The 13818-nt window shown below is 35.3% G+C and overlaps 1 protein-coding gene across 8 annotated transcripts in view; it reads right to left on the bottom strand.

Moving 5' to 3' along the window:
* The window catches only part of LOC123544879 (kinesin-like protein KIF26B), a 245457-nt gene that overhangs the window by 17602 nt on the left and 214037 nt on the right, over positions 1-13818 (bottom strand). For all 8 annotated transcript variants that reach the window (XM_045330972.2, XM_053540938.1, XM_053540943.1 and 5 more), the window contains 3 exons: positions 13385-13582; positions 6761-6916; positions 6244-6333 (listed from right to left, as the gene is read on the bottom strand). In XM_045330972.2, the coding sequence (XP_045186907.2) occupies positions 6244-6333; positions 6761-6916; positions 13385-13582 (444 nt within the window). The remainder of the gene's footprint in view (positions 1-6243; positions 6334-6760; positions 6917-13384; positions 13583-13818) is intronic.

Raw genomic sequence — 13818 nt, 5'->3', positions numbered from 1 at the left:
AATATTAAATTGAATTAGTGGTCGCTTTCTCTCATATAAATGAGCATTTCTCATTTTAATATGACTGTTAAAATACATGCATATCACATGCTTGATAAATATGAATTCATATCTTGCGCAATATTTTAATACAGATGTTTTCATACAATTAATTTCAGACCCAAGTGGGTTTAATATACCCGCCTGCACAATTGAATTGAAATGAGTAGCTTGAGGCATTTTAAAATTACACATTAACAAAAAGAGAAAAAATTACATACAGAGAATTAGTTTTACAAGTCTTGAAACACGTTTTTAAACAAACATGTATAAAACATATGTTTTTCAATAAAGAAAATTGTGCCTGTCTTTTCTTAAGAACAAATTATAAATAGAAGCCAGATAAACTATCTGCAAAAGGATTTTTTTTAATTACTAGTAATTCTTCATTCTATGAATTCCAGTATTAAAACCTTTTCAGGTTTTAAAATCTTAAAATGTAAAATCCAATTACCTAAACTAATTGGCAAAGACTTAACTCTTTAATAATGTGTTCCCAGCTTTACATATAAAATTAATTGAGTCATATAGTTAAATTAGAATCTGTCTCAAGAGTTCAAAATCTAAAACTTTTTATTCCAATATACCAAAATTATGGCCAAATTTTCTTATACTTTCCCATCATAACATAATTATTAGCAGAGTGATAGCTAGATACTTGGTTTAAAACCCAAATTAATTTCTCTGCAGGAGCTATACTCAGGAATAGCTCTTGTCTTAAGGTGTTAAAAAGGGCATGAAAGGTTACCAGGGGTCACATACCTAACTGTTCTCAAAAATGCTCATTTCTCAAACAAGCTAAGCCTGTCAAAGAAAAGTTTTTCCCTTTTCTGAAACATATGTTCTAAATTAGAAAAATGCAGGTCATGATTAATACTTTAGCTTCATTACCACGTGTGCAGTCAAGCGGGTTCAACGGTTCCACGACTGGTACTCAAGAGTTAAGTACCACTAGCCACAGACACGCTTATCCCTAAATATACAGGGCGGAACAGCATCAAAGGGACAATAAACAATAAATAACTGTACAAAATCATAAGTTAGCGTCACTGGAGTATTCGGTTCATAAAGTGATACGGTTTCAAAGGATTCTAATACAGGGAAAGCCATGAGAATAATTCTACCGATGTTTTCATCTTGTGCTACTTCAGTTGTGAAATTATTCTAGAAACCTTGTCAACCAAACACTTGTTGCTAAAAGCATGTTTGCAAAAAACATAATCATGTACATTGAGCAGAAATAATTGAATTAAGTTGTCTTTCCTGTTAAATGCTTTCATCTTCCGCTGTTGCCGTTATCCACTGCTCATCTCCTACCTGTTTTTGATGTTTTATAATGAAGGAAATTGGAGAAACTTTTATTATATTGTCTTAATTATACTATGTTTCTTGGCACTAAATACATAGTATTTTCCCTTAAAATGCTTTAGTGTACTCTGTCTCAGTTGTCAGGGGCTTGTCTTAAACCTTGGTTCTAATTCAGGAAATTAAAGAATACAAAAAATGTTTCAAGAAATCAATTCTTGTTATCATCTCACTATTTAGGCACTGGTTCAACCAACACACTAAAAATATCTAAAATGTAATAGGTTACATTCGAGGGTCTAGGTTTGGATGTAGGACTGAATTGCAGTGAGGGACAATTTGCCACAATTAGTCAAGGTCAGCTGTCCTTGAAGCACTAGTACCTGCTATTCCCATGCTAGTACTTTGTTAAGCCTTTATATATATCCCTAAGTTAAAAAAAATGGCATAACTGAACAATCTGAATATGTCTTACCTTATAATTTGCAATTTCTTACTGCATATCATTTTCCATTTTTGTGATATGTACATATAAATACATAAAATAACCTAATGCCCTATTTTCCAGAGAGTCATTAACCCTCTACTAGTTCATTCTTTTGAAACATTAGCAGAACCAATTAACATTGTCCCTAAGGCGTTTTAATGAAGATATTTGAAGTCTTGCGGACAAACAAACAATTAAGACAAGCATTTAGTTAGCCTTGACCACTGGACATTGGGGGCGTACTGACATTTCATATCAGTGTCACTTTGTGCAATTAATGTTTTTACTTAAATAAAAAAAAACACTGATGTTAATTGTTAGAGAACATTGACCATACTTATTACAGCTGTCTGAACTTTTGACCAGTACTCTGTACCAGAACAGAGGAAATGTGGTCAAAGGTAGCTTTTTAGTGGACCGATCCCAGCCCCTGCACACACACCAATCCCAAACATACACAGTTAGGGAGTAGCATGATCTGCTCTGGAACCACAGCACCATTCTTGATTTGTATTTAAAAAATTTGAACTTTCAATTCAAAGTTATTGTGTGAAAATACAAAGATTTATAGATAGGCAGCTGAGTGCCAATTGCAAAGTTCAGGTTGACCAATTGCTGTCTTGTCTTAAAATCTGCAGTAACAAGATAAAACAGAGATAAACTAACAGATAAAGGGAGGTAATAGACTGATGCAAGGGAGTTAATTGCAATCTTTATCAGATCATGATCATATGAAAGACAACAGGTGTGAAAATCATGAAAATTTACAATCTTTGATTTCTATCATTAGGTAAATTTTAAATGAAATCTTACTCAGATCTTTTCTACAGTAAGGTAATTAAACTGACAACTTCACCACATGTAAGTTGATACAGACATCAGAACATTTTTCATCAAGTTTTCAGACAGTCATTCTGCCTGCAGTTAGCTCTAAATGACTAACAAAAGACTGGATGGCCATCCCTGACGACCTTCAGAGTGCCCTTATTAACTCCCTCCCCTACCCTCTAACAACCATTTTGTAACTGAATTTTCAACCTTGATATTGAACCAAGTACACTCTTCAGTTGAAGGTCTGTTTGGGTAAACATTTTATTTTGCTTCCAAGGGTGTAGTTGCAAATATGCTACTGCATGTTACATAACATTCTACCACAAGGCACAAAAAACCTTTAAATGGCAAACTTTTTATAATTATGTGGGTAGAAACTGGCTTTTTTTATCCCTGAAGGGATTGACACACGCTTGTCTAACTTTGTCATATCGTGGGAAATTCGGCAATTTATTTCATTCATTTTCTGAGTAATGAAAAAGACTTAAGTATGGAGTAATTAATTTCCTTCTGCAATATGAGCACTTCAACACAATATCGTCTTAGTTCTTACTTTCTCTTTATTCAAGTTACAACGGTTTCGTGTTTATTTTGCCACATGCAAACTTCTGAAATTTTGTAGTAAATTTTGTAACTGATAAGCCCCATAAATGTTGAATGAAAAATTACAAGAAGAGGAAGTTCTAAATGATTGAAACAGGCTGCAATTTGTACAAAATCTGTTATACATATCGAAATATGATTTAATCTTACATTTCAAGCAGAAATTTGACATAATACAAAGTTCACTTAGTGTTTTTTCAGCAGCAGTAATTTATAGGGGAAATGAGAAGTGTGTTTTTCATTTGACAGGCACAGAGTCGAAAATCACACATTAATATGAAATTCTAAAAAAAAACCCCATCTTATCTGGATAATATTTTTGTCAATTACTTCAATACAGAAAATTATGATATAAATTATACATACAGAGAAGGTATCTGACTATATATTGAAAACTATATTAAAATTAAAACTAGGTATCTGGAATTTTGTTCATCTGCTACTTGGAATTTTCTGAAAAATCACAATACAGAATGAATTGCTACCCCTTCAAAAATCCTTCAACTGCAAGCTACAAATGAAGGACGACTCACTCTATTTCTGCCTCATACAAAAACTAAAAACACCAAAAACTTGGGCAGCCAGAAAATGGAAAATCGCCTCTGTATCCTTATGTTTAGAAAAGCACAAAAAAAGAAACATTAAAAAGCAGATTTTCTGAACTGCCACAACCGGAGATCCCAGCGAGAGACAACCATTGAAGAAGTTAATTTTTCCGTCATACAAATAGCAACAAACACAGAGGAAGGAACAAGAGATATAAATGTTCAGTCTTTATAATCACAGATGAATTATTCAGAAAAAAACCTTCAGGGATCTTTTCCGATCATTTCTTGAAAATGTCATCTAATAGTTCTTTGTCCATAGGGAATTGCCCTTTGGTACAATGTGTCAGGAACAGCTATGTCAGAATACATAAATACGGGGAAAACATAGATATGCGATGCATATAAAATGGATACGTTTCTTCATTTAATATAGCAGTCTATATGGAACAATCCTGCTCAGTTCAAGATGTCTAGAAGGAAAATTAGATTTCTTGACCTTGTACTCTGTATTGGTTAAAATCGATAGAAATATCATACTAACGTTTCATATATAAAACAAACAAGTTCCGTCTTCAAAGTTTTTTAGCAATATGACTATTTCAAAATAATAACCTATATTTATATAATTATGTGCTTCCCATATGTATACCTAGCAGAATATAAAGTCAAAAAGTTTTGTAAGAGCTTGATTTTTTGCAGTTTTCACAAACGGCCTGAATTTGCAATAGTAAGTACCCGTGGAAGTGTTAAACATAACAGAACAAATACTTCAAACTAACTGGATTAAAAAACAAGAGCTGTCAGAGGACATCAACGCTCGACTATTCAACAGCCTTGTCAATTGAATGAATACAAAAGTTGAAAAAGGGGCATAATTTTGTAAAATGCAAAGTAGAGGTATTGAACCTCTGTACTGCATGTCATATCATGACAGTGAACAAGTGTGTGAAGTTTCAATCCTTTCCAATTTGTGGATACTGAGATACCAGCTTACATACAAAAACTTAACAAAAAACTGCTAAGTAAAAGGGGCATAATTTTGTAAAAATGCCAAGTAGAGTTATGGGACCTTCACAGTGCATGTTAGATCATGACAGTGAACAAGTGTGTGAAGTTTCAATCCATTCCAATTAGTGGATACTGAGATATCAGATGACATACAAAAATTTAACCAAAAACTGCTAAGTCAAAAAAGGGGCATAATTTTGAAAAAAAAGAGAGTAGAGTTATGGGACTTGCTTAGTGCATGTCAGATCATGATAGTGAACAAGTATGTGAAGTTTCAATCCATTCCCATTAGTAAGTACTGAGATACCAGCTTACATACAAAACCTTAACCAAAAATTTCTAAGTCGAAAAAGGGGCATAATTTTGTAAAAAAGCAAAATAGAGTTATGGAACCTGTGCAATGTAGATCAGTTCATCACAGTGAATAAGTGTGTGAAGTTTCAATCCATTCCCACAAGTGGTTACTGAGTTACCAGCTTACATACAAAACCTTAACCAAAAATTTCTAAGTCGAAAAAGGGGCATAATTTTGTAAAAAAGCAAAATAGAGTTATGGAACCTGTGCAATGTAAGTCAGTTTGTCACAGTGAATAAGTGTGTGAAGTTTCAAACCATTCCCACAAGTGGTTACTGAGATACCAGCTTACATACAAAACCTTAACCAAAATCGGGACGCGGACGCGGATGCGGACGCCGACGCCGACGCAAGGGCGAGTGCAATAGCTCACTATTCTATGAATAGTCGAGCTAATAAATCCATTTTAAAACACATTTAAACTGTAGTCTGGGTCTAAATCAATCTTTCCCTGGCACTGTAAACATTATATCAAAGATAAAATTTTTCGTTTATTTTCTCCAATAGCAAGATTTTACAACAAGAGTATGTAGCATCTGCTAAATGTAACACTCATTTCAATGAGTTTGTACACCAGAAGTTGAAGGAATTCTATGCAAGAAACATTATGCGAGCAGGTGGCCTATCAGGTGAACCAGGTGTCATCCATAAAATCACCAGCACTGGACCAGAGCTTGCTGGTATGCCATGAATTCACTCATTAAATTTATCATACCTTTAAATACACAGTCATTTTTTCCAGGAATTTCTAACCAAAGAAACTTAAATTAAATGAGATTTCTTTTTCACAAGCAAAAACAGGTGGAAGTGAATACAAAACTGGCCACCCTACCTTACCAGATATTCTTTCATCAAGTTAGCTGGTACATTCTGGTACACTTACCTCCTGGAAGACCAACTCCTTTTTTCTTTTTCTATACAATACTGGTATATGTACAGTTAGCCGTTACTTTCTGGGTATCAATATACTAACTAACATACCTCCAGGAAGACCATCTTTATATGATAATGTTATGCATGAAGAGTTAGCCAATGATTTTCAGGTAACAATATACATATCAACATACCTCCAGGAAGGCCAGCCCTGTTTTCTTTCTCTATACGATACTGGTATACATGTAGCGTAAACAACAAATGTGAAGATCGACTCTCCTCCTCTGCAAAATAGGGAAAACAATGGTGTAAATGGCAAGATACTGGAACATCCTATCCAGCTGTGACCAAAACTGAACGAGAGCCTTTTGTTGTCAGACTCCTCATCTTTGAAATTAACAGCACTGTTACAATTCTAGAACATATTTGAAAACATTTTAGTACTGTTAAAAGTCAAGAACTTATTTGAGATCATCAGCTCTGTTACAATTCTAGAACTTATTTGAAAACATTTTAGTACTGTTACAAGTCAAGAACTTACTTGAGATCATCAGCACTGTTACAATTCTAGAACTTATTTAAAACCATCAGCACTGTTACAATTCTAGAACTTATTTAAAACCATCAGCACTGTTACAATTCTAGAACTTATTTAAAACCATCAGCACTGTTACAATTCTAGAACTTATTTAAATTCATCAGCACTGTTACCTGTTCTAGTTCTAGAATTAAGAGCAGCATCAAGGTAGAAGGCAGCTTTTTCAGCAGTTGGTGCCCGAAGTTCTGACTGGTTCTCAAGCTGAGTACCAGAAATCGGATCCTCTCTCAAGTACACGCCGGGAGCCGTCCCAACTCCTGTCTCTGTTCCTAAAATAACAATATATTCTAATTTTACAGAAGTTTCCAATATAACTGTAAAAGGCTGATAGTTCTGGAGAAATTATTTACTCTACAATCCCTAACGTTTCGATAAATTTTTGTTCTTTCTCACATCAATATTTCAGTGTTCTGTCTTTTTCAAGCATAATATACCTCAAGAAAAAGTAAGATAACTTTGAAATCTCCAAGAATTATGTCTAACACTGTAACTGCCAAGTTTTGTTAGTTTGCACCAAGATAATTATCCCTGAAAGATTTGTAAAGCCACTTTAATGTCTTTCACTGGCAATCAAAGAGATTTTGGTACATTTTAACTACAAGTCCCATTTTATATATAATCAAACATCTAAAACTTAAAGAATTACTAATTTCTTAACTCCTTGCGAAATTCACACCAAAGTCTTTAATCAGAAGCTAGGTTTTTGAGGAAGGTAAGATCGAAAGGTCGGAAAATAATGATCGCACCACCAAAGAAGAATGGTTTCAGAATTGTTAATGATGAAAACAGTGATTACAGATAGAACAGGACCAGTCTAATGATGTTGATACAAGAAGCTGTAATGGCTGCTTGTTGACTTCCCGCCAAAATATATAACTGATGATCGCTACTTGTCAAAATATTTACCATTGTTGTATACAGGTCATATTTTATAATATATTCTCCAGAAATCTTCAATAAACTTCAGAAACCCAGTAATAAAAATTGAACAAGACAAAGTACTAAATAGTTTTTATATTGAACTTTAAATTATATAGATTCTGATAAAACTGTTTTCAAATCTGGTGTGTTTCATAATGACTTTGTACCTGGATGGGCTGCCCAGGAGAAATGATGACCATGGTTGACCATGTTTTAACGTGGTCAACCATCAAATACCATGATGAAAACATGGTCAGGACCATGGTCCGCCATAGTGAGATAAGACTGACCATGGTCAGAAAAGACGATCAACAGTTTGACCATGGTCTAACATGTTAGTAATTATCACACTTATCAAGTTTTACAATGCACCAAAGACGCCTGACTGCATTCTGGCTCCAAAAGTTTTCCTAGTTACAGAATAGTTTTCCTGCATTTATAGACAGATTCAAAGGTAAACTTTTAAAATCTTAGCAATTTTATAACAAATAAATGACTAACAGAGTGCAATTGTCATGTATTTTCAGGACCCTTTCAAATTCATATTTATACAGTCAATAATCACCACGTCAACCATGTCGACTGCTGACTATGGTTTTTGACCAAGGTCTGATACCATGTTTTATGACTGTGGTGCCAATTACTACAGCCATGGTCAATCATTGTCCCATGACCATGAACTACCATGGTAAACCATCAATTTCGACTGGGTCATGTTGCTGTGAACAATAAAGGTAAACATACATGGAAGGCTTAGTATAACATTTTAAAATTGCAGTAAAATTTCATTTTGTCATGTTACTCATTTGTACGTCGGTCAAGATAAGGTAACTTGAGTGCCATGGTCAAATTCTGGGTTGAACAAATTGTTACATCATTTTTTTGTGATCACTACCCCAAGATGGTGCCTTGATTACAGGAAAAGAAAAATGTTGTGACCTTGACATTTGACCAAGACAGTGTGACCTTGATCTTGGACAAAGACCTAGGTTGTGAGCTCTTTACATGGTGTTTGGTGAGATAAATAACTGATGTTAGTTTTATGAAACAAGAGGGCCATGAAGGCCCTGTATCGCTCACCTGACCTATTGACCTAAAGATCATCAAGATTAACATTCTGACCAAGTTTCATTAAGATATGGTCATAAATGTGGCCTCTAAAGTGTTAATAGCTTTCCCTTTGATTTGACCCTAGTTTTTGCCCCCACATGACACAGATTCAAACTTGACCTAAAGATCATCAAGATTAACATTCTGACTATGTTTTATGAAGATACAGTCATAAATGTGGCCTTAAGAGTGTTAACAAGCTTTTCCTTTGATTTGACCTAGAGACCTAGTTTTTGACCCCACCTGACCCAGATTTGAACTTATAGATAATCAAGATTAACATACAGACCAAGTTTCATTAAGATATATTCATAAGTGTGGCCTCTACGGTGTAAACTAGCTTTTCCTTTGATTTGACCTGGTGACCTAGTTTTTGATCCTACATAACCCTATGGTTCATACAGAACTTTCAAAACAAAATTCAAGTACTTTTCAAGGATGTTTTCCCCATTTTCAAGGACTACGAAATCGTATTTGTCGGATTTATTTCTTTTACTCATGACGAATTCTGTCAATTTTCTACAAAATAAACACCATGACAATAACCCGGAAATGACCTTCAATTCAGCACCAATAAAATTTCACGTTGCGATAATTGCGTTTAGAGTACTAAAACCTGTCCCGGTACCGTACCGTACTATCATTTAGTAGTTGGTAAGCCCTGTTGAAGATGGGTCTGTCATTTGTTCATCTTTTTTTTTGATACTTTGGTCTGATCTGTTATTTTTTCTGATTTTCTATTCGCAGAACATCAGTTCAAGGATAACTTATCAAAATTTACTCGTTTTTTTTCTTCAAAATTCAAGTCCTTTTCAAGAAATTGTTGGCAGTTTCAAATTCAAGTACTTTTCAAGTACTAGGCATCAAATTCAAGTACTTTTCAAGACCTCTGCGAACCATGGACCCAGATTCAAACTGGACTCTGAGATCATTAATATTAACATTCTGACCAAGTTTCATGAAGATACAGTCATAAATGTGGCCTCTAGAGTGTTAACAAGCTTTTCCTTTGATTTGACCTAGTGACCTAGTTTTTGACCCCACCTGACCCAGATTTGAATCTGACCTATAGATTATCAAGATTAACATTCTGACCAAGTTTCATGAAGATAGTCATAAATCTGGCCTCTACAGTGTTAACAAGCTTTTCCTTTGATTTGACCTGGTGACCTAGTTTTTGACCCCGGTTGATCCAATATCAAACTCGTCCAAGATTTTATTGAGGGTAACATTCTGACCAAGTTTCATTAAGATTGGGCCCAAATTGTGACCTCTAGAGTGTTAACAAGTTTTTCCTTTGATTTGACCTGGTGACCTAGTTTTTAACCCCAGATGACCCAATATCGAACTTGTCCAAGATTTTATTGAGGGTAACATTCTGACCAAGTTTCATTAAAATTGGGCCAAAATTTTGACCTCTATAGTGTTAACAAGCTTTTCCTTTGATTTGACCTTGTGTCCTAGTTTTTGACCCCAGATGACCCAATATCGAACTCGTCCAAGATTTTATCGAGGGTAACATTCTGACCAAGATTCATTAAGTTTGGGCCAAAATTGTGACCTCTAGAGTATTAACAGTCAAATTGTTGACGACGGACGACGGACACAGGGCGATCACAAAAGCTCACCTTTGAGCACTAAGTAGTTTTGTCAATATATATGGAGCAGATACAAAGTCAAGCTATTTGACCCTTTGCCCTCCATGACCTTGACCTTGGACTTAGTGATCTGGGTTTTGTGCTCTGCAGGATCTCTTGATAAGGTTAACAATTGATGCCAGTTTTATGACAATTTTCCCTGCAGTTTAACGGCATGGAGTGGACTGGACTGATGGACGGACCAACAGACATGCACAACTTTTCATTTACTTTTACCTGGGGATTCAATAAACATGGATCTTTTCCTTGAAAAAAATACCGAGTATCCCTTTAACCCTTAGCCTGCTAAATTTCTAAAATGGACTGTTCCATCATTCAGTTTGGGCAGTACCATTTATTATTCGAAGGGGTGTTCATTGAAAATTTACTAACTGAATAGCGAACAGTGCAGACCATGATCAGACTGCACGGATGTGCAGGCTGATCTTGGTCTGCACTGGTCGCAAAGGCTGAAATATTCGCCGCCAGCAGGCTAAAGGTTAATGGTCTATGCTTTTTATTATTCTTATAATGATTTATGTTTATTTACCTATTTTTAAAGTTAATCTTCTGGGCATATTAAGATCATGTTTTTGCTACAATATTAATCAAATAAGAAAAACCTTTACATAAATGTAATAAACTATGCGAAATCGTTACAAAAAACAGGTTTTTGCTTTCTGTTTTTGTTCAAACTGTCAGAATGTCATAAAAAATAAATACCTACATTTAAACCAAAGTCTTGTGTCACTCTAAGTCTTGTGTTCAACCCATTACCCCTCCCATCACTGACCCAATTGACAAACACCCCAGGTTACCAATTTACGCTGCATTGAAAGTCATTTAAATTAACTAGAGACCAGAAACCTCAGTTTTTTTCGTAATGCAACAGGTTCATGCTAAAACGTTCTAACTTCAAATTTGATATCATATGGAGATACATCACTTCAGTAAATCATATCTAAAAGATCTTTGGCACTAATGCATTGTCACATTTTTTTCTCGGTCCTCAATAATGAGTTACGAAAAGCTTTTTTCTTAATTTCAGGTTTTTCTACGATGGCTGACTGTCCATAATCAAATTATCCTGCAATTAGTGAACCATTCTTTTTCCTGACACTTCCCGCCTCCCCCAGACTCTAGCCGCCTTCTTTTTGGTCCTACGACCCATTAAAAAAATTCCGTAAGATCGCTTATCCCATATATCTAGTAAATGCTAACCTATGTCAACACAGCTACCAAATTTCTGAACTGCAGGTTTTAATATAGTTTTGACAAATTGGTCCTGGTAAAAATGAGAAAAATCTTACTACACTCAGAATTTACAAAGTGTTGTTGTACTTTTTCCCTTCTGTGATAGTATCACGGAATGAGAAGTATGTAAACCATGCAGAGGTTGCTCTATAGTAGCACCTCAATTTCAACACTGTATCAACATTACAAGACATTTATACCTGGCATGTGCCATAACAACATGCAATATCACAAGGTTCAATCCAAGGTCAGAAAAAAGAATTAGTAACCAGCATTGACACCAAGTTTGGTGGGCCCGATGTGGGCAATTTTCGACTGGGCCAGGCCAGATATTAAAACATGCCTGATATAACATCCGTGACACCTGTATCTCTGTCCAACATAAGAGTGCTGTGACAATTGTGCCTGTCACACATGCAACAATGGTTGTATGATATAGGTGCTGTAACAACTGCAGATGTTCCAACAAAGACTGTTGTATAATACAGGTATGGCGACAAATTGTATAGATTCCCAAACAAGTGCTTTGCAAGAGGTGATGTCACTTTCAAAATGTATATGTCCCCACAAGAGCTGTGTATGATATAGTTGTTGAGACAATATGATAAAATTGCTGAAGTTTGATGGGTGTGTTATTGGCAATTGTACATTAAAATGTAGAGAAATATTTTATAGGGGTTCAACTTGGCTCAAGACCCACAGGTCTGTTAAACACTTAAATATCCTACCAAAAAGGTTTCAATCTTAATAGAAATGATAGGGTAAAATTTTGTTCCAACAATATTTTTCAAATTTCTGTGCATAATTTATACATCTCACAAAACTTCTGATCTGCCTTGTCCAGTTAATTGCCAGCCAAATGTAGAGTTACGAGGAGCTTCAGGTATACTGTCAGTTCTATGCAATAGCTGCATATTGTCTACATAATTACACCATAGTGATCATACTGGTCATAGCATACTGACACTCATTGCTGATAGTTTACTGACACTGATAAATGGGTTATAACAAACAGTACTCACACACTGTATACCTGAATGTTGGTGCTAATCTATTATCAATCAAAACTGACTTACACAGATTTTAAGAATGTAATATTTATATGAAGAAGAATACGGAGATACTGCACATTGTGCAAGTCAAGAGGAGTGAAATGGGTTGGGTTGGTCAGCGTTTAACTCCTGAGGCGTTTCAATTTTGTATAATATATCATGCCCCTTTTCTTATCAAAATATATGTAGATCATCTGAGCTAAGAGGAAATTTGCAATTTGCCGAGATCCAAATGAAATTCAGAATGATAAAAGAAACTGAAATTAAAAGATAACCTAGTCTGTAGGTAGCCTAGGTTTTGGTATAAAGTGGATATGAGTGGAGTATTGGACAGTGAGGGTGTGGGTGTGGTATGGGACAGCGAGGGTGTGGTATGGGACAGTGAGGGTGTGGTATGGAACAGTGAGGGTGTGGTATGGAACAGTGAGGGTGTGGTATGGGATGGGATATGGAGGGTTGTGGAGTTGATAGAAGTGGAGTAAGCGAGTCGGGTTAGAATGGATGTGCAGGGCACCTTAGAGTGTAGCAATTACACTGAGGTTGAATGTGGACTTTGTGTGAAATGGAATGTAATGTGGTGTTGAGTAGTGTGTAGAGTGCAGGTGTCAGCTGATCAGTAAGGAATGAGTGTGTAGTGGAGTGCATTGGAAAGAGACTATTACAAATCACTGTGGAAACTCAACACACACACACATACAGTACAGGCACAATCAGTCTTTCACAAACAACTACCAAAGAAGCCCAAATGCAACAAAATACCTACCCTGAGCAACATCTGCCAAAAGGTCCTTCAGAACTTCCTGTTTGCCAGACACTTCAACCGCAGAGACTCGCACCGAGAACCTGGCCCCTGTCTGGTCTTTCTGTTCATTGATCACCTTGAACAGCCAGGATATAGCACATGGTATAACTCCAAGAGTTTGACTCGTTGAATCTTCACCCACCATTGTATACGTCTTACCTGAAAAACAAAGGAAAAATGAGAATTTAAAGTTTAAAAATACATTTCATTTAAATGACAATAAAATCAATTTGAAAAATCTTAATTTTATTTTAATTTATATTCATGGTGCCTTATTCTGTATTTGATTAACAATCCTTAATATTAGAGAAAAAATTATCTGAATAAATTCCTCTTAAGCTGGTTTAATTTCATATGATTTCCTTATTTTGACTCCGTGTTGTATAGTCAGTGTA

This window comes from Mercenaria mercenaria, chromosome 1, assembly GCF_021730395.1.
Source record: "Mercenaria mercenaria strain notata chromosome 1, MADL_Memer_1, whole genome shotgun sequence".
NCBI classification, from domain to species: Eukaryota; Metazoa; Mollusca; class Bivalvia; order Venerida; family Veneridae; genus Mercenaria; species Mercenaria mercenaria.
This window is presented reverse-complemented; position numbering and strand designations above follow the sequence as displayed.